This window comes from Pseudophryne corroboree, unplaced genomic scaffold, assembly GCF_028390025.1.
Source record: "Pseudophryne corroboree isolate aPseCor3 unplaced genomic scaffold, aPseCor3.hap2 scaffold_1408, whole genome shotgun sequence".
Taxonomy (NCBI): Eukaryota; Metazoa; Chordata; class Amphibia; order Anura; family Myobatrachidae; genus Pseudophryne; species Pseudophryne corroboree.
In genome coordinates, this window is record NW_026968034.1 from 52,688 (window position 1) to 76,949 (window position 24,262).

Consider the following 24,262-nt stretch of genomic DNA (forward strand, 5'->3'; position numbering starts at 1 on the left):
CTCCACACCTCTCAGGGACACCTGGCACTGCAAGCTCCACTTGTGAAATCTAGCTGCTAAACTAACTAGAAAAAGTGGTCAAATTAGAGTTACCATAGCCTTTGGATGCCACATAAACCCACTCAGGTTAACTAATCCCCGTAGACATGGAATGCACGGGTGCACATATGCCCTTTAAAACTGCCTTGTAAACTATTTCATTAAAGGAACATTCAAGGAAGTGGTCCATAGTTTCCTTCTTCTATAGACACTCCTCAAATGGGCGACCGCGATCATTGGCACTTTGCCACATGAGCTTACCTCTTATGGAAAGCTTAATATGGAAAGAAAGCCAGGCAATGTCCCTGAAGTTTGGTGGTAGTCTCTGAGATTTAATCCAACCAAACCTCATACATTGCTGTTTCTGGTCAAAACAGGCTTCCTTAATTCTTCTGTATCACAAATCTATGCGCTTACCCCTAAAAGCAGGATCAATTGTATACTACTAGAGACTTGCCAACACAATTTTGGATTTTCGGATGAACCTTCGTGTCCACATGACTACCAGCAGTATCCGTGTAGCAGCAGAGCAGATAGCGGCACCTGCAGGTCATTACACACATTACATAAATACACATACAGCATTTATTGCACATTATCAAACTGACATTAGAGGGTCTCTCAGTGTTGGGGAGAAGGACGTCCTGATGAAGGCTGTGGGAGGCGAAATTTAGCAAGCTCTACATCATAATCCACAAAGGTGAAGGGCGTGTAGGAAAAATGCTGCTCGTTCTGGTACTTGGAATTATCAAAAGGCTCTTCAGGCACAGGGGCAGCCAGGGGCCCCGGAGGTGACACTGAAAGAGGAAATAAAATCAACCAGTCAACCAAGGTGCCCAAAATAGTGCAAAAAAAAATAATCATTGTTTTACAATGCGCTCATGTAAATATTACTCTATGCTGGTAAGTGTGAACTTCGTGGATGCCTGTGGCCGGAGAGACTAACCAGCCACACGTGTAATGGCGGCCGCAGCACTGAAGGCAAGTTACATTTACATTTGTGAAAGAGACAGGAACATGATAATCAGATTGTGTTTGGGAAAGCCACTGGTTTGGTTATATATGAGGAGGAGCAGGAATGTGCTTTATCTAATTCTTATCTATTGTAATGTAACTTGTATTTCTTTATATTTTCTGCGATAACTTGATTGGTTGGAGAAGACAGGGAGGGCTTACCCCTCTGTGGTACGGTGTGTAAAATTGACATAAAAAGGAGGCCTGCGTGCCTCCAAAGTGTATTTGTACCATCTTCATTCTGCTGGAACATCTTGCTGTATGCTGTTGCCCCTAGCAATAGGGAAGTCTTTTTTAAGACTATTATTGAGCAAATAAACATCATCTGCCTCAAGAAGACTGCTTCATCTTGTGACCAACAGGGTTAGGCCAAACATAGCCCCGTCCTCCGGCTGTCCAGGGAAGCACCTAACGTCTCCAAGTTCCGCCTTCCGCCAGCTACCGGTAGAGGCCTAGCAAGTGACTAGTGGGGATTCGTCAATACCACACAGGTGTGGTAAGGCAGCGTGTCGGCACATACAGAGCAGAACCGTGGTTCCAAACGTTACGGAAGGTTAGGAGTTTGGTGGTGGCAGCATAAACCCACCCACAGCGCAGTGGGTGGAGTCAGTAACAGGCGGTTACTGACGGTAAGCGGGAATCCCCTATGTGGTCAGGTCCCGTGTGACCTAAACCTTCCATTCTGTGTACTGGGAACGGGACGCGGAAGCGGTGAGTGCTTTCGTACGAAAGGCGTCCGGTCACAATGCCGTATTTATAAAGAATTCATTATATCAACTGTATTTAGGGCAGAAAAAGCATAGGCAAGGGCTTTGCTGCAATTTACATCCCAAAGGGAAACAGTGCGTACCCCGTAATGCAATGCTTTTTCTATAGGACTAGATGCATTCACAATAAAATAGATTAGGCGATAAGATCTACGGCAGTATAACCCGGCTCACAGCACTGCGGACCCTACAGAGACTTCCCCCTCATCCACATTCAGACCTTGTGGGAGGATTTGCTGGACCAGAAATGAGAGTTACCCAGACACAGGGATAATCCGTCAGGGACTGCCGACATCTTCCTGCATTAGTATACTGATCCCCATTCCCAAATAAACCTATAAAGATGCAGAACCAATAATACCTGAGGGTAATACAGTCTATTAATAAAAGGAAACGCCGGGACACAAAGGATAAACTCTCACTTCTCATTTCAATTTGAACATTATGAGCAGGAAAGTAAATTGTAAAACGATGGTAACTACAAGCCACAGTACAAAATAATGAGAACGAGTTACATCTCGCTAATTTCCCTAGGACACAAAGCAGGAGAACACTTGTGTCTTTGTGACTGTAACACATTAATGAGCCATTTCACTGACGAGAATTTACAACAAGGTTTTCTGGAACTTGCAGTATGGAAAAGATGGAGGATTGGATTTGTAGCAAATGGTCAGTGAGACAGAGCAGCGCGCTCCCATATTCTCCGTACAGACAGAATCCATGCCTACGGCTGTGTTCCGGGATCACGCGCTGCAGACATCTCTTTCTCTGAGGCTTGTGTACCGGATTGTCTCATCTGCTCCCACATCTGTAGGTCTGTGTACTGCAGTCTCCACACTGTCCAATCTTAGGTTCTCTACCGGAGTGTAACCACGAGCCAGGCAGGAGGACAGCAGATACCTTCCGGCAGGAGGACAGCAGATACCTTGCTACCTGTGGTCTCAGGATTCTCTCTACAACGTCACCTACAGCTGCGTATCACTCTCTGCACCGCCTCTGTACCTGGTCACACTAAAAACTGGTGAATACACAACACAATCTGAGGAAGACGGGTCACCGCGAGCCAGCCATCAGGCACACACATTTCCTGCTTTTACCCAACAGTGCGGCTGCTGCTGGGCGAATAAGCTGCAATTAAGAGTGGTCCTGCGTCGTCATTTGATTGACAGTCTGCTGCCTTTTGTTGGCGGGAAGGGGGAGTGTTTTCAGACATGACATTGTCCGAGTCTTCGGACACAGAAGCACTGTCCGTGGTTGTGGGTTGCTCAGACGTCTGCCTGATGTTGTGGATGGAAATCCGATGATACGTCTTCAGGCGCATACCGCAGATCTCAGAGGCGGCAGTACCGGCATTACCGTAACGTCTCAGATCCGCTGCTACCGAAGATGCAGCTCCGACACCACTTGTGTACATTCTGAATCCGGCCCAGTGTCTTGTGAAACACATAAACCAGCATTTGTTGTGGGTAGAAACTAAATGAAGCTCCGGTGAATGCGACTTTACTTCTCCCCCTAGACTACATTCACATTCATCAGGACAGCGCTAGTAAAAGAAAATTATATTTAATAACAATAGAATAGCATAAAAAAAACAAGACAAAACAAATAAACTTGGTATATAACGTCGGCTACACACTATATAAATATAAGTGTGCCTGGAATGTACATCACTTAAAACTGGTCACACCCAGGAGCAAAATGAAAACAAGTCATCTAAACTTAGACCTGGGCCCCGGTGTCCTGCAGGCTCCATCTCATCCAAGGAGGGTTGTGTTATGTAAAAGACACAAATGTCTCATTACACAGAGTCTGTAAAAATGAAACAAAGGTATATTCCCGGAACAGGCCGGATTACTGCGGCAAGACTCGCTGCCTCTGTGCTTGTGACAGCGGTACCATGATCTGAATGACATACAATTGGGCACTTGCACACCAGTACGTCAGCTCCAGCGGTCACTGCAATCCCTCTTTACCGACGCATTTCACCCATAGACACTCTGACATCAGCCAAGTGTATTGTAATTCTGCCACCAATGTTTCTCACCCACTACCCCACCAATGTACAGCCCACATCCACTGTGCCACCAATGTTTCTCACCCACTACCCCACCAATGTACAGCCCACATCCACTGTGCCACCGATGTTTCTCACCCACTACCCCACCAATGTACAGCCCACATCCACTGTGCCACCAATGTTTCTCACCCACTACCCCACCAATGTACAGCCCACATCCACTGTGCCACCGATGATTCTCACCCCCTACCCCACCAATGTACAGCCCACATCCACTGTGCCACCGATGATTCTCACCCCCTACCCCACCAATGTACAGCCCACATCCACTGTGCCACCAATGTTTCTCACCCCCTACCCCACCAATGTACAGCCCACATCCACTGTGCCACCAATGTTTCTCACCCCCTACCCCACCAATGTACAGCCCACATCCACTGTGCCACCAATGTTTCTCACCCCCTACCCCACCAATGTACAGCCCACATCCACTGTGCCACCAATGTTTCTCACCCCCTACCCCACCAATGTACAGCCCACATCCACTGTGCCACCAATGTTTCTCACCCCCTACCCCACCAATGTACAGCCCACATCCACTGTGCCACCAATGTTTCTCACCCCCTACCCCACCAATGTACAGCCCACATCCACTGTGCCACCAATGTTTCTCACCCACTACCCCACCAATGTACAGCCCACATCCACTGTGCCACCAATGTTTCTCACCCACTACCCCACCAATGTACAGCCCACATCCACTGTGCCACCAATGTTTCTCACCCCCTACCCCACCAATGTACAGCCCACATCCACTTTGCCACCAATGTTTCTCACCCACTACCCCACCAATGTACAGCCCACATCCACTGTGCCACCAATGATTTCCACGTGTGTGTGTGTGTGTGTGTGTATGTATATATATATATATATATATATATATATATATATATATATATATATATATATATATATATATATATATCATAACAAGGAAAAAACGGCGTCACTCCAGGTCTTGTGCAAAATTCAAAATTTCTATCAAAGATCTATCACAGTGAGTGCAAGCAGATGGCTCTGGATGGTGGAAGGTGACTGTAACATGTTGTGCGGGTCTTGTACGGTCCACATGGGACCGAGGTCGACGGACGTACTGGTTTGATCTTTTCATGTCCTCTTAATAAGCAAACACTTTTTCATCAAAAAGCACTTTATAGTGCTGCATTTGTTGTAAATTATACTCAAGATTTTTTGCTGAGCCACCACCATCAATGTGATTCCACCTGAAATGCCCGTTGTTGGGTGAAAATAAATTTATAAAGACTTTTTTCATATATTATTATTGATTGAGTGCCTCTTTTTTATTTAAATAAATCTTTACTGGACCATTAAGGAACAGATTATAGGAAGCACCTGGATTTATTAGTGTTTAAAAGTGTGCAAATGTTTATATACATTATATATATATATATATATATATGTATATAAACATTTGCACACTTTTAAACACTAATATATATATATATATATAGTGGCAGGAGAGGTACTTTGCCACCTGGAAGCTACTCACAGGGTCCTGGGGGCAGGTGGGAAGTGTGGATGGGCCGGGTTCCCATCTATTTGGCCCAGATCAGGTCTTGTTGGCTTTTTAGCCCAAGAAGCTGCTTCATCAGCCAGCACCTGAAGTCACAAGCCCAGGTGAGGCGATGTGTCCGTTGTCGGTGTTAACAGGGGCACTTTGGTGGGTCTTCTGCTCCCATAGCCCACGGAAGCGAAAGACCGCTGCACTGACCTGCTGGATATGCCTCTGGTGCCTCCTGCACTGACCTGCTGGATATGCCTCTGGTGCCTCCTGCACTGACCTGCTGGATATGCCTCTGGTGCCTCCTGCACTGACCTGCTGGATATGCCTCTGGTGCCTCCTGCACTGACCTGCTGGATATGCCTCTGGTGTCTCCTGCACTGACCTGCCTCTGGTACCTCCTGCACTGACCTGCCTCTGGTACCTCCTGCACTGACCTGCTGGATATGCCTCTGGTACCTCCTGCACTGACCTGCTGGATATGCCTCTGGTACCTCCTGCACTGACCTGCTGGATATGCCTCTGGTACCTCCTGCACTGACCTGCTGGATATGCCTCTGGTGCCTCCTGCACTGACCTGCTGGATATGCCTCTGGTGCCTCCTGCACTGACCTGCTGGATATGCCTCTGGTGCCTCCTGCACTGACCTGCTGGATATGCCTCTGGTGCCTCCTGCACTAACCTGCTGGATATGCCTCTGGTGCCTCCTGCACTGACCTGCTGGATATGCCTCTGGTGCCTCCTGCACTGACCTGCTGGATATGCCTCTGGTGCCTCCTGCACTGACCTGCTGGATATGCCTCTGGTGCCTCCTGCACTGACCTGCTGGATATGCCTCTGGTGCCTCCTGCACTGACCTGCTGGATATGCCTCTGGTGCCTCCTGCACTGACCTGCTGGATATGCCTCTGGTGCCTCCTGCACTGACCTGCTGGATATGCCTCTGGTGCCTCCTGCACTGACCTGCTGGATATGCCTCTGGTGCCTCCTGCACTGACCTGCTGGATATGCCTCTGGTGCCTCCTGCACTTACCTGCTGGATATGCCTCTGGTACCTCCTGCACTGACCTGCTGGATATGCATCTGGTACCTCCTGCACTGACCTGCTGGATATGCCTCTGGTACCTCCTGCACTGACCTGCTGGATATGCCTCTGGTACCTCCTGCACTGACCTGCTGGATATGCCTCTGGTGCCTCCTGCACTGACCTGCTGGATATGCCTCTGGTGCCTCCTGCACTGACCTGCTGGATATGCATCTGGTACCTCCTGCACTGACCTGCTGGATATGCTTCTGGTACCTCCTACACTGACCTGCTGGATATGCCTCTGGTGCCTCCTGCACTGACCTGCTGGATAAGCCTCTGGTGCCTCCTGCACTCAACGTGGATGTGATTTGAGCCAGTGTCGCTTTTCTGTTACCACGGACAATTCTGGCCACGATCATTAAGCACCTGTAGTCTGCCACTACGCTGTCCACAGAGGGTGGTAATGTCTTCCACGAGGGGTTCCCCATACACACGTGACACCATAGATTGAGGAATGTTGAATGTCCACAAAACTGTGGCAATGGAATGTCCCGTCCGTCAGGCTCCCACTACCTTACCGACTCACGAGATGTCACAAACGATGCAGGTCTGGCCATTTCCAAGGGATTACAGTATGGAGGCTCCACCTACAGTACCTTTATATACGGCTATCCCATGCCTTTTGGCACTTCAGCATAACATACATATACATCTGTATCACCTATATATTATCAATGATGTCTCTGCTCTCCATTTCTCCTAATATAAATGACACAAGTTATCTGTAATAACGTGCGACAGAGACAAAAACACAACTACAGTTCCCACAATCATGCACTATAGTGCGGCAATGGAGAGAACAGAGGAAGATTGCACAGGACACAGACATTGGTGAGTGAATGACTCCACACAGACATATATACGAGTGAGCGGCTAATGTGCAGAGAGCCGGTACCAAGTGCAAGTAAGGAGTGACTACAGTGAGAAATGTAGGCGGAAGGAACGGAGGAGTCTAGCAGCTCGTGTCCTCAATGGCGAGGGGACAGATTCGAATGTAAAGAAAAAATAAATAAAAATAAACCTTGCATCTGGGCAAAACCATGTTATACTGCAGGTGGGGCAGATGTAACACGTGCAGAGAGTGTTAGATTTGGGTGGGGTGTGTCCAAACTGGAATCTATACTACAGTGTAAAAATAAAGCTAACGTGTGGGTTACATGCAAGAGCAGCCAGTATTTACCCTGCACAGAAAAATATAAATGTATTTGCTCCTCTTGCAACATGGTCTGTTTCAGATACAGTTACTTGCTTTTTTTTTTACTTTACTTCAAAATCAGATGAGCCCACTGTGTATAGAGGTGGTGGACTGAACAATATATATGGGGAAAGTTAGGAGCAGAGAGGAAGAAGAGGGAATTGCTTAATCCTACACAGAGCTCTGCTCACGTGAAACTGCTGGCTCCTGGTCTATCCCATCTGTAGGCTCCTCACATACTCCAGAAGAAAGGATTTGGGAAGCATCTAACGGTATATCATCAGTGGATGAAGGTCCACATGGAAGATTCTCATCATCTCCTGACTTCTCCCTCTCTCCTTCACCAAGACTCTGGGCACCCTCTAAAGTCAGGTGTTCCTCTGTGGCTACAGGTGGAGCAGTGTCCACCAAGTCTTCACTTCTATCACTTCTAGAAATTGCTGGCTCCTTGTCTACCCCTTTTGTAGGCTCCTCACATATTCCAGAAAAAAGGATTTGGGTTGCTCCTGACTGTATATCATCAATGGATGAAGGTCCACCTGGAAGATTCTGATCATCTTCTGACCTCTCCCCTCCACCACGCCTCTGGGCACCCACTACAGTAAGCTGCTCCTCCGTAGCTACAGATGGGGCAGTGTCCACTAAGTCTTCGCTTCTGTCACTTTCAGAGCGATGTTGCTTCTGCACCAAGATTTCGTTGTGCTCTTGTGTTGTCGGACTTTCTCCATGTGTGCGATTTTGAGAAGGATGGAATGTCTGGAGTGATGTTCCATCACCATCTCTTTTCTTTCCATGCCGAGGAGTATGGTCTTCCTCCTCTTCACTCTCAGAGTCAGAGCTGGAACTTGAGGAATCTTCTTCTTGAGGAAGCTCTTTGTCTACACTTTGAATTTTCTGCTGTGACACTTCATCTCCTAACTGTGCATCTCCCTCGGACTGTCCACTCACACTTCCCTCATCAGGTGGTGGAGCACGGAGAGGTTTAAGTGTTTCAGGACCAGTTCCGGGTTGATTTATATTCTCACCTGTTGTGGAGTCCTGGAAATTAGAGAATTTCACTGGGAAAGACACCAATGTCTTACAGATTCCTGTTTGAGATGATCCCTCACCTAAGAGAAAGAGACAACCACTGTCACACCATACCCATGGTATAGTAGGACACATTACCATTACTCTGAGAAAAGAGGAAATGAAACCGCTCAGATCAGAGCTTCAGCAAAGAGAGGGGTAATATTACAGAGGCACTAGGGGACAGACAGATGCCAGGTAGTGGTGAAAATGTGCAGCAGAAAGAAGACACGTTAAATTGTATTGAGGTTCTCATGTAACAAAACAAAACATCAATTTATGCTCATAATATAGGCAAAAATGGTGAACCTAGAAAAGCAGACATTGTTTGACATTTACTGTAAGAAACCATTCCGCTCAGAGGTATAACAAATAGGTCTAAGTTACTGGAACCAGCTCCAGAGTTTAGGAGCAGAACGGAAACATCTAAGCTGAAGTTCCTTCATTCCAGTATGCCGTGACTGTAGAGAGTGATGGTCAGTATGCCGTGACTGTAGAGAGTGATGGTCAGTATGCCGTGACTGTAGAGAGTGATGGTCAGTATGCCGTGACTGTAGAGAGTGATGGTCAGTATGCCGTGACTGTAGAGAGTGATGGTCAGTATGCCGTGACTGTATGCCTTGAGTGAAGGGCAGTAGAGCCGGTATGCCGTGACTGTATGCCGTGAGTGAGGGGCAGTAGAGCCGGTATGCCGTGACTGTATGCTTTGAGTGAGGGGCAGTAGAGCCAGTATGCCGTGACTGTATGTAGGGAGTGAGGGGCAGTAGAGCCAGTATGCCGTGACTGTATGTAGGGAGTGAGGGGCAGTAGAGCCAGTATGCCGTGACGGTATGTAGGGAGTGAGGGGCAGTAGAGCCAGTATGCCGTGACTGTATGCCGTGAGTGAGGGGCAGTAGAGCCGGTATGCCGTGAGTGAGGGGCAGTAGAGCCGGTATGCCGTGAGTGAGGGGCAGTAGAGCCGGTATGCCGTGACTTTATGCCTTGAGTGAGGGGCAGTAGAGCCAGTATGCCGTGACTGTATGCCTTGAGTGAGGGGCAGTAGAGCCAGTATGCCGTGACTGTATGTAGGGAGTGAGGGGCAGTAGAGCCAGTATGCCGTGACTGTATGTAGGGAGTGAGGAACAGTAGAGCCGGTATGCCGTGACTGTATGCCTTGAGTGAGGGGCAGTAGAGCCAGTATGCCGTGACTGTATGTAGGGAGTGAGGGGCAGTAGAGCCAGTATGCCGTGACTATGTAGGGAGTGAGGAACAGTAGAGCCAGTATGCCGTGACTGTATGCCGTGAGTGAGGGGCAGTAGAGCCAATATGCCGTGACTGTATGCCGTGAGTGAGGGGCAGTAGAGCCGGTATGCCGTGACTGTATGCCGTGAGTGAGGGGCAGTAGAGCTGGTATGCCGTGACTGTATGCCGTGAGTGAGGGGTAGTAGAGCCGGTATGCCGTGACTGTATGCCGTGAGTGAGGGGCAGTAGAGCCAATATGCCGTGAGTGAGGGGCAGTAGAGCCAGTATGTCGCGAGTGTATGCCTAGAGTGAGGGGCAGTGGATCCAGTATGCCGTGACTGTATGCCTTGAATGAGGGGCAGTAGAGCCGGTATGCCGTGACTGTATGCCTTGAGTGAGGGGGCAGTAGAGCCGGTATGCCGTGACTATGCCGGGAGTGAGGGGGCAGTAGAGCCGGTATGCCGTGACTGTATGCCGGGAGTGAGGGGGCAGTAGAGCCGGTATGCCGTGACTGTATGCCGGGAGTGAGGGGGCAGTAGAGCCGGTATGCCGTGACTGTATGCCGGGAGTGAGGGGGCAGTAGAGCCGGTATGCCGTGACTGTATGTAGGGAGTGAGGGGCAGTAGAGCCAGTATGCCGTGACTGTATGCCGTGAGTGAGGGGCAGTAGAGCCGGTATGCCGTGACTGTATGCCGTGAGTGAGGGGCAGTAGAGCCGGTATGCCGTGAGGGGCAGTAGAGCCGGTATGCCGTGACTTTATGCCTTGAGTGAGGGGCAGTAGAGCCAGTATGCCGTGACAGTATGCCTTGAGTGAGGGGCAGTAGAGCCAGTATGCCGTGACTGTATGTAGGGAGTGAGGGGCAGTAGAGCCAGTATGCCGTGACTGTATGTAGGGAGTGAGGGGCAGTAGAGCCAGTATGCCGTGACTGTATGTAGGGAGTGAGGAACAGTAGAGCCAGTATGCCGTGACTGTATGCCGTGAGTGAGGGGCAGTAGAGCCAATATGCCGTGACTGTATGCCGTGAGTGAGGGGCAGTAGAGCCGGTATGCCGTGACTGTATGCCGGGAGTGAGGGGCAGTAGAGCCGGTATGCCGTGACTGTATGCCGTGAGTGAGGGGTAGTAGAGCCGGTATGCCGTGACTGTATGCCGTGAGTGAGGGGCAGTAGAGCCAATATGCCGTGAGTGAGGGGCAGTAGAGCCAGTATATCGCGAGTGTATGCCTAGAGTGAGGGGCAGCAGAGCCGGTATGCCGTGACTGTATGCCGGGAGTGAGGGGGCAGTAGAGCCGGTATGCCGTGACTGTATGTAGGGAGTGAGGGGCAGTAGAGCCAGTATGCCGTGACTGTATGCCGTGAGTGAGGGGCAGTAGAGCCAATATGCCGTGAGTGAGGGGCAGTAGAGCCAGTATATCGCGAGTGTATGCCTAGAGTGAGGGGCAGCAGAGCCGGTATGCCGTGACTGTATGCCGGGAGTGAGGGGGCAGTAGAGCCGGTATGCCGTGACTGTATGTAGGGAGTGAGGGGCAGTAGAGCCGGTATGCCGTGACTGTATGCCTTGAGTGAGGGGCAGTAGAGCCGGTATGCCGTGACTGTATGCCTTGAGTGAGGGGCAGTAGAGCCGGTATGCCGTGACTGTATGCCTTGAGTGAGGGGCAGTAGAGCCGGTATGCCATGACTGTATGTCGTGAGTGAGGGGCAGTAGAGCCGGTATGCCATGACTGTAGGGAGTGAGGGGCAGTAGAGCCGATATGCCGTGACTGTAGGGAGTGAGGGGCAGTAGAGCCGGTATGCCGTGACTGTACGGAGTGAGGGGCAGTAGAGCCAGTATGCCGTGACCGTACGGAGTGAGGGGCAGTAGAGCCAGTATGCCGTGACTGTAGGGAGTGAGGGGCAGTAGAGCCAGTATGCCGTGACTGTAGGGAGTGAGGGGCAGTAGAGCCGGTATGCCGTGACTGTAGGGAGTGAGGGGGGGGGGGGGGGGGGCAGTAGAGCCGGTATGCCGTGACTGTAGGGAGTGAGGGGCAGTAGAGCCGGTATGCTGGGGGAACTTTTAATCCCTGCTGCACGGGTCTGAGTAGAAGGAAATGGGAAGTCAGGGGTCATAGACTGGGGGTTGTGGGGGGTGGGGGGCAGATTTGTCGCTCACCTCCATTAATGGCCCGGACTGGTGTCACACTGATCCTCGGCAGAAGGAAAGCCTGCAGGATAGAGAGATCATCAGCTACATACCGTTCTTACTATAACCTGCCCTCTCATTAATACGAAACAGCCCGGGACAGTCTCACAGTTCATAGGTAAGGTGTCAGTATAACTCGCCCAAAGCCCCTTAGAAAGGAGGGGTTACCCAGTATTCTCAAGGGACCAACTAATACCCAGACACGCAGGCTACCTTCTCTATATGTCCACAATAGGCAGGATTCCATGTAACATCACAGGCCGACACTTTCTGCCAGATAACACCCCCCCATACATTTCATGTTATAGATGACCATGCAGGATCTGACCTTCACTCCAGAGAGCTCCCTATAGCCGAGGTTCTCCTCAGCCCAAGTCACATACAGAGATATCACATACGTTTCATGGTCACACTAAGGGCCTAGGTGGTCATTCAGAGTTGTTTGCCCGCTAGCAGTTTTTAGCAGCTGTGCAAACGCTCTGCCGCCTCCCACTGGGAGGCGGCAGAACGAAGGGATCGCAGAACGGCTACAATATAATTTTGTGCGGTTTCAGAGTAGCTTCAGACCTACTCAGCGCTTGCGATGATTTCAGACTGTTCAGTTCCTGTTTTGACATCACGAATACGCCTTGCGTTCGCCCAGCCACGCCTGCGTTTTTTCGAACACTCCCTGAAAGCGGTCAGTTGACACCCAGAAACGCCCTCTTCATGTCAATCACTCTGCGGCCAGCAGTGCGACTGAAAAGCTTTGCTAGACCTTGTGTGAAACTACATCGTTCATTGTAATAGTACGACACGCGTGCGCATTGCGCCGCATACGTGCTTTTTTTTGCCTGATCGCTGCGCAGCCAACGAAAGCAGCTAGCGATCAACTCGGAATGACCCCCCTAATTCAGATCTGATCACAGCAGCAAATTTGTCAGCTAATGGGCAAAACCATGTGCACTGCAGGGGGGCAGATGTAACATGTGCAGAGAGAGTAGATTTGGGTGCAGCGTGTTCAAACTGAAATCTAAATTGCAGTGTACAAATAAAGCAGCCAGTATTTACCCTGCACAGAAACACTATAACCCACCCAAATCTAACTCTCTCTGCACATGTTACACATGCCCCACCTGCAGTGCACATGGTTTTGCCCATTAGCTAATCAATTTGCTCCTGCGATCAGATCTGAATTACCCCCTAAGTTCAGACGACTGGAATTGCAGACATTTTTATACACAGTTCCTATTTTCAGGGTCTAAAATGTAATTGGACAAATCAACATAATAATAATCAAATGTTAATGTTTAATACTTTGCAGACAATGGCTGCCTGGAGTCTGAAGCCATGGACGTCACCAAACGCTGGGTCCTGCTGCGCTGTGCCAGGCCTTTCCTGCAGCCGTCTCCAGGTGCTGCGTCTCCTCTAGCTTTATCCTCAGCCGGTGACATGCTGCCTGATCAGGTGACTGACTCGCCCATTCCAGAATTTTCCACTTCTTTCCCTTATACTCCGGGTTACTGCCGCTGTATGTTCTGGGTCATTGTCCATCTGGGCTGTGAGGCGTCGTCCAATCATCTCTGCAGAATTCCACTGAATGTAAGCAGATAGTACATCCCTATACACTTCACTATTCATCCGGCTGCTCCCGTCTCATCATCAGTAACCACTAGTGACCCAGTGCCAGTGGAAGCCATGCCGCAACACGCCATCACACCGCCTCCACCGTGCGCTACAGATGAGGTGCTGTGCCTCAGAGTATGAGCCATTCTAAGCCTTCTCCATACTTTCATCTTCCCCTCATTCTGGGGCAGGTGGATCTTAGTTTCATCTTCCCCTCATTCTGGGGCAGGTGGATCTTAGTTTCATCTTCCCCTCATTCTGGGGCAGGTGGATCTTAGTTTCATCTTCCCCTCATTCTGGGGCAGGTGGATCTTAGTTTCATCTTCCCCTCATTCTGGGGCAGGTGGATCTTAGTTTCATCTTCCCCTCATTCTGGGGCAGGTGGATCTTAGTTTCATCTTCCCCTCATTCTGGGGCAGGTGGATCTTAGTATCATCTTCCCCTCATTCTGGGGCAGGTGGATCTTAGTATCATCTTCCCCTCATTCTGGGGCAGGTGGATCTTAGTATCATCTTCCCCTCATTCTGGGGCAGGTGGATCTTAGTATCATCTTCCCCTCATTCTGGGGCAGGTGGATCTTAGTATCATCTTCCCCTCATTCTGGGGCAGGTGGATCTTAGTATCATCTTCCCCTCATTCTGGGGCAGGTGGATCTTAGTATCATCTTCCCCTCATTCTGGGGCAGGTGGATCTTAGTATCATCTTCCCCTCATTCTGGGGCAGGTGGATCTTAGTATCATCTTCCCCTCATTCTGGGGCAGGTGGATCTTAGTTTCATCTTCCCCTCATTCTGGGGCAGGTGGATCTTAGTTTCATCTTCCCCTCATTCTGGGGCAGGTGGATCTTAGTATCATCTTCCCCTCATTCTGGGGCAGGTGGATCTTAGTATCATCTTCCCCTCATTCTGGGGCAGGTGGATCTTAGTATCATCTTCCCCTCATTCTGGGGCAGGTGGATCTTAGTATCATCTTCCCCTCATTCTGGGGCAGGTGGATCTTAGTATCATCTTCCCCTCATTCTGGGGCAGGTGGATCTTAGTATCATCTTCCCCTCATTCTGGGGCAGGTGGATCTTAGTATCATCTTCCCCTCATTCTGGGGCAGGTGGATCTTAGTATCATCTTCCCCTCATTCTGGGGCAGGTGGATCTTAGTATCATCTTCCCCTCATTCTGGGGCAGGTGGATCTTAGTATCATCTTCCCCTCATTCTGGGGCAGGTGGATCTTAGTATCATCTTCCCCTCATTCTGGGGCAGGTGGATCTTAGTATCATCTTCCCCTCATTCTGGGGCAGGTGGATCTTAGTATCATCTTCCCCTCATTCTGGGGCAGGTGGATCTTAGTATCATCTTCCCCTCATTCTGGGGCAGGTGGATCTTAGTATCATCTTCCCCTCATTCTGGGGCAGGTGGATCTTAGTATCATCTTCCCCTCATTCTGGGGCAGGTGGATCTTAGTATCATCTTCCCCTCATTCTGGGGCAGGTGGATCTTAGTATCATCTTCCCCTCATTCTGGGGCAGGTGGATCTTAGTATCATCTTCCCCTCATTCTGGGGCAGGTGGATCTTAGTATCATCTTCCCCTCATTCTGGGGCAGGTGGATCTTAGTATCATCTTCCCCTCATTCTGGGGCAGGTGGATCTTAGTATCATCTTCCCCTCATTCTGGGGCAGGTGGATCTTAGTATCATCTTCCCCTCATTCTGGGGCAGGTGGATCTTAGTATCATCTTCCCCTCATTCTGGGGCAGGTGGATCTTAGTATCATCTTCCCCTCATTCTGGGGCAGGTGGATCTTACTTCCATCTTCCCCTCATTCTGGGGCAGGTGGATCTTACTTCCATCTTCCCCTCATTCTGGGGCAGGTGGATCTTACTTCCATCTTCCCCTCATTCTGGGGCAGGTGGATCTTACTTCCATCTTCCCCTCATTCTGGGGCAGGTGGATCTTAGTATCATCTTCCCCTCATTCTGGGGCAGGTGGATCTTGGTTTCATCTTCCCCTCATTCTGGGGCAGGTGGATCTTTGTTTCATCTTCCCCTCATTCTGAAGCAGGTGGATCTTGGTTTCATCTTCCCCTCATTCTGGGGCAGGTGGATCTTAGTTTCATCTTCCCCTCATTCTGGGGCAGGTGGATCTTAGTATCATCTTCCCCTCATTCTGGGGCAGGTGGATCTCACTTCCATCTGACCATAGAACGCTGCTCCAGAGCTGGGCTGGCTATTTTAGATGTTTTTGGCAGAGTGGAATCTGGCCTTTCTACTCTTGAGGCTTATGAATGGTTTGCACCTTGTGGTGACCCTCCTGTATTGGGTTCTGTGACGTCTTCTCTTTATGGTAGACTTGGATAATGATATCCCTACCTCCTGTGGAGCATTTCTCACTTGGCTGGATGTTGTGAAGTGTTTTTCATTACAATGGAAACGATCCTACAATCATCCACCAGCATTGTCTTCCATGGATGTCCAGGCCTTTCTGTGTTGTTCAGGTCACCAGTACGTTCTGTTTTTCTCAAAATATACCAAACTGTAGATTTGGCTCCTGCTAAGGTCCTCGATATCTCCCTGATGGATTGGATGGTGTTTGCAGCCTAAAGGGGGGTACACACCGAGAGATCTGACTAGATTGCTTAGATTTTAAGCACGGATCTGTCGTGCGTTTCCCCCCCAGCGATATGTACGAGGCATCTCTCGCTGCACAGCGTATTGAGGCAAGATGTACGAGGCATCTCTCGCTACACGGTGTATTGAGGAAAACAGGATTTTAATACCTACCGGTAAATCCTTTTCTCCTAGTCCGTAGAGGATGCTGGGGTCCACTTCATTACCATGGGGTATAGACGGTTCCACAGGAGCCATGGGCACTTTAAGACTTTTCTAGAGTGTGAACTGGCTCCTCCCTCTATGCCCCTCCTCCAGACCTCAGTATAGGAACTGTGCCCAGGGAGACGGACAATTCGAGAAAAGGATTTATTTTTAAGTTAACGGTGAGAGTCATACCAGCTCACACCTCAACCATGCCGCACAACGTGGCATTCAACATAACACACGCCAACGGGCATGAACTTTACAGCAAACGTGCTGAAAATATCTTTAACAAATTAACAACTGCAGATACAGTCTGCACTGGGACGGGCGCCCAGCATCCTCTACGGACTAGGAGAAAAGGATTTACCGGTAGGTATTAAAATCCTGTTTTCTCATACGTCCTAGAGGATGCTGGAGTCCACTTCAGTACCATGGGGTTATACCAAAGCTCCAGTACGGGCGGGAGAGCGCGGATGTCCCTGCAGCACCGATTGACCAAACTTGAGGTCTTCATCGGCCAAGGTGTCAAACTTGTAAAACTTAACAAACGTGTTTGCCCCTGATCAAGTAGCAGCTCGGCAAAGTTGTAACGCCGAGACCCCCCGGGCACCCGCCCAGGATGAGCCCACCTTTCTAGTAGAAGGGGCATTCACCGAATTCGGTATTGGCAATCCTGCCGTGGAATGAGCGTGCAGAATCGTACCTCTTATCCAGCGCGCAATATTCTGCTTAGAAGCAGGACACCCAATCTTGTTGGTTGCATACAGGACAAACAGAGCCTCTGTTTTCCGTATCAGAGCTGTTCTTGCGATATAAATTTTCAAAGCTCCGACCACGTCCAGAGACTTTGAGGCAGCGAAGGTGTCAGTAGCCACTGGCACCACAATAGGTTGGTTGATATGGAAAGAAGAAACCACCTTTGGAAGAAATTGCTGACGAGTTCTTAACTCAGCCCTATCTTCATGGAAGATCAAGTAAGGGCTCTTGTGAGACAAGGCCCCTAACTCAGACACCCTCCTTGCGGATGCCAAGGCCAAAAGCATGACCACTTTCCAAGTGATAAACTTCAACTATATCTCCTGTAGAGGTTCAAACCGATCTGATTGAAGGAACTGCAACACCACGTTAAGATCCCATGATGCCACAGGAGGCACAAATGGAGGTTGGATGCGCAGAACCCCTTTCAAGAACGTCTGAACTTCTGGAAGGGAGGCCAATTGTTTCTGAAAGAAAAACGGACTAGGCCGAAATCTGGACCTTGATTGAACACAATCTTAGGCCCGCATCCACACCCGCCTGCAGAAAATGGAGAAAATGTCCTAACAAACTCTTCCATTGGAGCCTTCTTGGATTCACACCAAGACACATTTTCTCCAAATACGGTGGTAATGTTTAGACGTTACTCCTTTCCTGGCCTGAATCAGTGGGAATGACCTCTTTGGGAATACCGTTTCGGGCTAGGATCCGGCGCTCAAAAGCCATGCCGTCAAACATAGCCGCGGTAAGTCTTGGAACACGCACGGCCCCTGCTGTAACAGATCCTCCTTCAGAGGAAGAGGCCAGGGATCTCCTATAAGTAATTCCTGAAGATCTGGATACCAAGCCCTCCTTGGCCAGTCTGGAACAATGAGGATCACTTGAACCTTTGTTCTTCTTATGATCTTTATTACTTTTGGAACGAGTGGAAACGGAGGAAACACATACACCGACTGAAACACCCACGGTGTCACTAGGGCGTCCACTGCTATTGCTTGAGGGTCTCTTGACCTGGAACAATATCTCTGAAGTTTCTTGTTGAGGCAAGACACCATCATGTCTATTTGAGGAATTCCCCAAAGACTTGTCACTTCTGCAAAGACCTCTTGATGAAGACCCCACTCTCCTGGATGGAGATAGTGTCTGCTGAGGAAGTCTGCTTCCCAGTTGTCCACTCCTGGAATGAAGATCGCTGACAGAGCGCTTGTATAACCTTTCCGCCCAGCGGAGAACCTTTGTGGCCTCTGCCATTGCCGCTCTGCTCTTTGTTCCGCCCTGGCGGTTTATGTACGCTACTGCTGTTATGTTGTCCGACTGAATCAAGACGGGCCGATTGCGAAGAAGATGTCCTGCTTGCAGAAGGCTGTTGTAAATGGCCCTTAGCTTCAGAACGTTTATGTGTAGACAAATTTCCTGGCTTGACCATCTTCCCTGGAAGCTTTCCCCCTGTGTGACTGCTCCCCAGCCTCGGAGACTCGCATCCGTCACTAAGATCCAGTCCTGGATCCCGAACCTGCGTCCCTCTAGGAGGTGAGAGCTGTGCAGCCACCACAGGAGTGAGATTCTGGTCTTGGAAGACAGGATTATCCTCCGGTACATGTGCAGATGGGACCCGAACCACTTGTCCAACAGGTCCCACTGAAACACTCTGGCATGGAATCTGCCAAACTGAATGGCCTCGTAGGCCGCCACCATCTTCCCCAGCAACCGAGTGCATTGATGGATCGATACTTTTGCTGGTTTCAGAATTTGTTTGACCAGGTTCTGAATTTCCAGAGCCTTTTCCACTGGAAGAAAAACTCTGTAATTCTGTGTCCAGAATCATTCCCAAAAACGACAGCCGTCTCGTCGGAACCAACTGTGATTTTGACAAGTTTAGGAACCAACCATGTTGCTGCAGAATTGTCAGGGAGAGCGTAATGTTCTGCAGTAATTGGTCCTTGGATCTCGCCTTTATCAGGAGATCGTCCAAGTACGGGATAATTGGGACTCCTTGTTTGCGCAGGAGAACCATCATTTCGGCCATTACATTGGTGAAAATCCTCAGAGCCGTGGATAGACCAAACGGCAACTTCTGAAATTGGTAATGACAAATCCTGAACTGCAAACCTCAGGTAAGCCTGATGTGGAGGATAATGGGAACATGTAAGTAGGCATCCTTTATGTCTACCGACACCATAAAATCCCCCTCCTCCAGACTGGAGATCACTGCGCGGAGAGATTCCATCTTGAATTTTCTTAGGTAGAAATTTAGGGATTTGAGGTTCAGGATTGGTCTGGCTTTGGGTCCACGAACAGGCTCGAATAAAAGCATTCTCCCTGGGGATCCCTGACAATTACTTGATTGTGACACAATTTTTGTATTGCGGCACATACCACCTCCCTGTTTGGAAGAGAAGCTGGTAAGGCAGATTTGAAAAATCGGTGAAAAGGAACGTCTTGAAACTCCAGTTTGTACCCCTGGGACACTATTTCTAAAACCCATGGGTCCAGAGCCAAACGAGCCAAGAACTGACTGAAGAGCTTGAGACGTGCTCCCGCAAAGGAGCCCCAGCGTCATGCGGTGGATTTGGCAGAAGCCGGGGAGGACTTCTGCTCCTGGGAACCGGCCACGGCCGGTGATTGTTTACCTTTTCCCTTTCCTCTAGTAGCAAGGAAGGAAGACCCTCGGCCTTTTCTGTATTTATTGGGCCGAAAGGACTGCATCCGATAGTGGTGTGCTTTCTTTTGTGGTGCAGGCACATAAGGTAAAAATTATGACTTCCCAGCGGTAGCCGTAGATACCAAATCAGCGAGGCCGTCACCAAACACACCACCTTTATACAGTAGAGCAGGCATTCCCAACCGCGGTCCTCAAGGCACACCAACAGTGCAGGTTTTTGTGATAGCCAGGCTGCAGCACAGATGGTTAAATCAAAATAATTGAGCTACTAATAAAGTCACCTGTGCGGAAGCCTGGATATCACTAAAACCTGCACTGTTAGTGTGCCTTGAGGACCGAGGTTGGGAAACACTGCGGTAGAGACTCCATAGCTTTCTTAGAGTCAGCATCAGAATTCCACTGATGAATCCACAATGCTCTCCTAGCCGAGACTGCCATGGCATTGGCCCTTGATCCCAAGAGGCCAGTATCCCTCGCAGCTTCCTTTAGGTAGACTGCAGCGTCCCTGATATGACCTAGTGTCAGAAGAATGCTATCCCTATCCAGGGTATACAATTCAGATGACAGGTTATCTGCCCATTTTTCGATAGCACTACTCACCCACGCAGATGCAATGGCTGGTCTGAGTAGCGTACCCGTGGTGATATAAATGTATTTCAATGCATTTTCCTGTCTACGATCCGCAGGATCCTTTAGGGCTGCCGTGTCAGGGGACGGAAGAGCCACCTTTTTGGACAGACGTGATAGAGCTTTGTCCACAATGGGGGGTGACTCCCATTTTTCCCTGTCCCCAGAGGGAAACGGATACGCCACTGGAATCCTTTTGGGAATCTGAAACTTTTTGTCAGGATTTTCCCAAACCTTTTCACAAAGCGTGTTCAGTTCATGAGAGGGAGGAAACGTCACCTCAGGTTTCTTTCCTTTATACATACAGACCCTAGTATCAGGAACAGCGGGGTCCTCAGTGATATGTAACACGTCTTTTATAGCCACAATCATGTACTGAATGTTCTTTGCCAGTTTTGGATCTAATCTGGCATCACTATAGTCGACACTGGAGTCAGTGTCCGTGTCGGTATCCGTGTCTGCCAGCTGGGCAAATGAACGTTTTTGTGACCCCGAGGGGGTCTGGACTTGTAATAACACATCTTCTACGGCAGTGGATTCCAAACTTTTTTGTATCTCGGTGCCCTAGAATATCAGAATTTTTTTCACTGCACCCCTAAGCAAAAAATTTCTTACTGAGAAATTTAGAAAGAAATATTACATTAAGTAGATGGCGTTTATATGTCATCCTTAGGGTCAGTCGTGGGGTGAGGGACAGGATTTGCTTCTGTTTGGCCACACATTGTATGACTGGCAGCCACCAGCACTGGTTTTGCCTATTATATTGACCATGAATAATTTGAATTGGTCCTGGACACCAACCCAGGGCACCCCTGCAAGTGTCCCGAGGCACCCCAGGGGGCCACGGCACACAGTTTGGGAACCTCTGCTCTACGGATTTCTTCCATGCCTGGTACTGAGACTCAGATTTATCCAATCTCGTATTAATAAGAGCCACATTTGTATTCAAAGCACTCAAAACATTCACCCAATCAGGTGTCGGCGGTGTCGACAGGGTCACTCCCACAGCCGTTTCTGTCCCTAACAGTCTCCTCCTGGGAAGAGCACTCCGCCTCAGACATGTCGACACACGTGCATGCAACACACGCAAACACACTGGGCCTATAGGGGACAGACCCACAGTAAAGCCTGTCAGAGAGACACAGAGGGAGAGATATAGCCAGCCCACACCCCAGCGCCCAAACCCGGTCTGAAAACACTGCAGACGATGTCCCAGACCTGCAGCGCTTTTATAATTAACATATAATGCATCAAAATAACTGTGCCCCCCCCCCCCCATTTTGCACCCTGTTACTTGTACAGCGGACCAGCGTCTCTGCAGCCTTGTGTAGAGAAGATGGCGACGGGCTGTGAGGGCTAAGCTCCGCCCCTGTAATGGTGCGCTTCAGACCCGCTCTTTTCAAATACATTTTTATACTGGCGGGGTCTGGATAGTGCCCTGGCACTATGTCCTCTCTTGCCAGTTACGTATAGAGGTCATATATGCTGCGCAGTGCCCCCCCCCCCCCCCGCACCCTGTAGTGCCTCTGAGTGTGGGAGCATGGCGCGCTGTGCGGTACCTCAAAGCCGTCACTGAAGTCTTCTGCCGTCCTGAAGTCTTCTGATCTTCTCATACTCACCCGGCATCTGTGAGGGGGATGACGGCGCGGCTCCGGGAACAAGCAGCTAGGCGAACCCTCTGGAGCTAATGGTGTCCAGTAGCCTAAGAAGCAGAGCCTAGCATTTAAGTAGGGCTGCTTCTCTCCCCTCAGTCCCACGATGCAGGGAGCCTGTAGCCAGCAGGGCTCCCTGAAAATAATAAACCTAACAAAGTCTTTTCCAGAGAAACTCAGTAGAGCTCCTCAGTGTGTGTCCAGTCACTCCTGGGCACAGAATCTAACTGGAGTCTGGAGGAAGGGCATAGAGGGAGGAGCCAGTTCACACCCAGTCAAAGTCTTTTTAGTGTGCCCATGTCTCCTGCAGATTCAGTCTATACCCCATGGTTCTTGATGTGACCCCAGCATCCTCTAGGACGTATGAGAAACGGCAGGGGCCCCATGCACACAAAGTACGACAACGGCAGGGGCCCCATGCACACAAGGTACGACAACGGCAGGGGCCCCATGCACACAAGGTACGACAACGGCAGGGGCCCCATGCACACAAGGTACGACAACGGCAGGGGCCCCATGCACACAAGGTACGACAACGGCAGGGGCCCCATGCACACAAGGTACGACAACGGCAGGGGCCCCATGCACACAAGGTACGACAACGGCAGGGGCCCCATGCACACAAGGTACGACAACGGCAGGGGCCCCATGCACACAAGGTACGACAACGGCAGGGGCCCCATGCACACAAGGTACGACAACGGCAGGGGCCCCATGCACACAAGGTACGACAACGGCAGGGGCCCCATGCACACAAGGTACGACAACGGCAGGGGCCCCATGCACACAAGGTACGACAACGGCAGGGGCCCCATGCACACAAGGTACAACAACGGCAGGGGCCCCATGCACACAAGGTACAACAACGGCAGGGGCCCCATGCACACAAGGTACAACAACGGCAGGGGCCCCATGCACACAAGGTACAACAACGGCAGGGGCCCCATGCACACAAGGTACAACAACGGCAGGGGCCCCATGCACACAAGGTACAACAACGGCAGGGGCCCCATGCACACAAGGTACAACAACGGCAGGGGCCCCATGCACACAAGGTACAACAACGGCAGGGGCCCCATGCACACAAGGTACAACAACGGCAGGGGCCCCATGCACACAAGGTACAACAACGGCAGGGGCCCCATGCACACAAGGTATAACAACGGCAGGGGCCCCATGCACACAAGGTATAACAACGGCAGGGGCCCCATGCACACAAGGTATAACAACGGCAGGGGCCCCATGCACACAAGGTATAACAACGGCAGGGGCCCCATGCACACAAGGTATAACAACGGCAGGGGCCCCATGCACACAAGGTATAACAACGGCAGGGGCCCCACGCACACAAGGTATAACAACGGCAGGGGCCCCACGCACACAAGGTATAACAACGGCAGGGGCCCCACGCACACATGGTATAATAACGGCAGGGGCCCCACGCACACATGGTATAATAACGGCAGGGGCCCCACGCACACATGGTATAATAACGGCAGGGGCCCCACGCACACATGGTATGATAACGGCAGGGGCCCCATACACACAAGGTATGATAACGGCAGAGGCCCCACGCACACAAGGTATAATAACAGCAGGGGCCCCACGCACACATGGTATAATAACAGCAGGGGCCCCACGCACACATGGTATAATAACGGCAGGGGCCCCATACACACAAGGTATGATAACGGCAGGGGCCCCATGCACACAAAGTATGATAACGGCAGGGGCCCCACGCACACATGGTATAATAACGGCAGGGGCCCCACGCACACAAGGTATAATAACGGCAGGGGCCCCACGCACACATGGTATGATAACGGCAGGGGTCTCCTCTCTCACCTCCAGACGCAGCCTCCTCACAGGTCTCAGCGCCGGAGCCGCCATTCTGACCCTGAGCTCTGTATGTAGTGACACCAGGCGGCCGCTAGAGGGCGAACAGCACCAGGGCGGCGCCATCTTGTAGGAGACCGGATGCTGCCGGAC

General features: G+C 50.4%; 1 protein-coding gene across 2 annotated transcripts; it reads right to left on the reverse strand.

Moving 5' to 3' along the window:
* Positions 1-610: 610 nt before the first annotated feature.
* Positions 611-24,255, reverse strand: NDUFV3 (NADH:ubiquinone oxidoreductase subunit V3). Of its 2 annotated transcripts, XM_063951138.1 has the most exons (4): positions 24,119-24,255; positions 12,137-12,188; positions 8,726-8,809; positions 611-836 (listed from the first exon to the last, which is right to left on the reverse strand). In XM_063951138.1, the coding sequence occupies exons 1-4, from the start codon at positions 24,233-24,235 to the stop codon at positions 661-663; spliced, it is 429 nt and encodes a 142-aa protein (XP_063807208.1). In that variant the 5' UTR covers positions 24,236-24,255; the 3' UTR covers positions 611-660. The 2 variants fall into 2 exon arrangements, with proteins under 2 accessions (XP_063807208.1, XP_063807209.1); XM_063951139.1 differs by lacking the exon at positions 8,726-8,809 and having other exon boundaries at positions 24,119-24,251.
* Between the last annotated feature and the right edge of the window lie 7 nt (positions 24,256-24,262).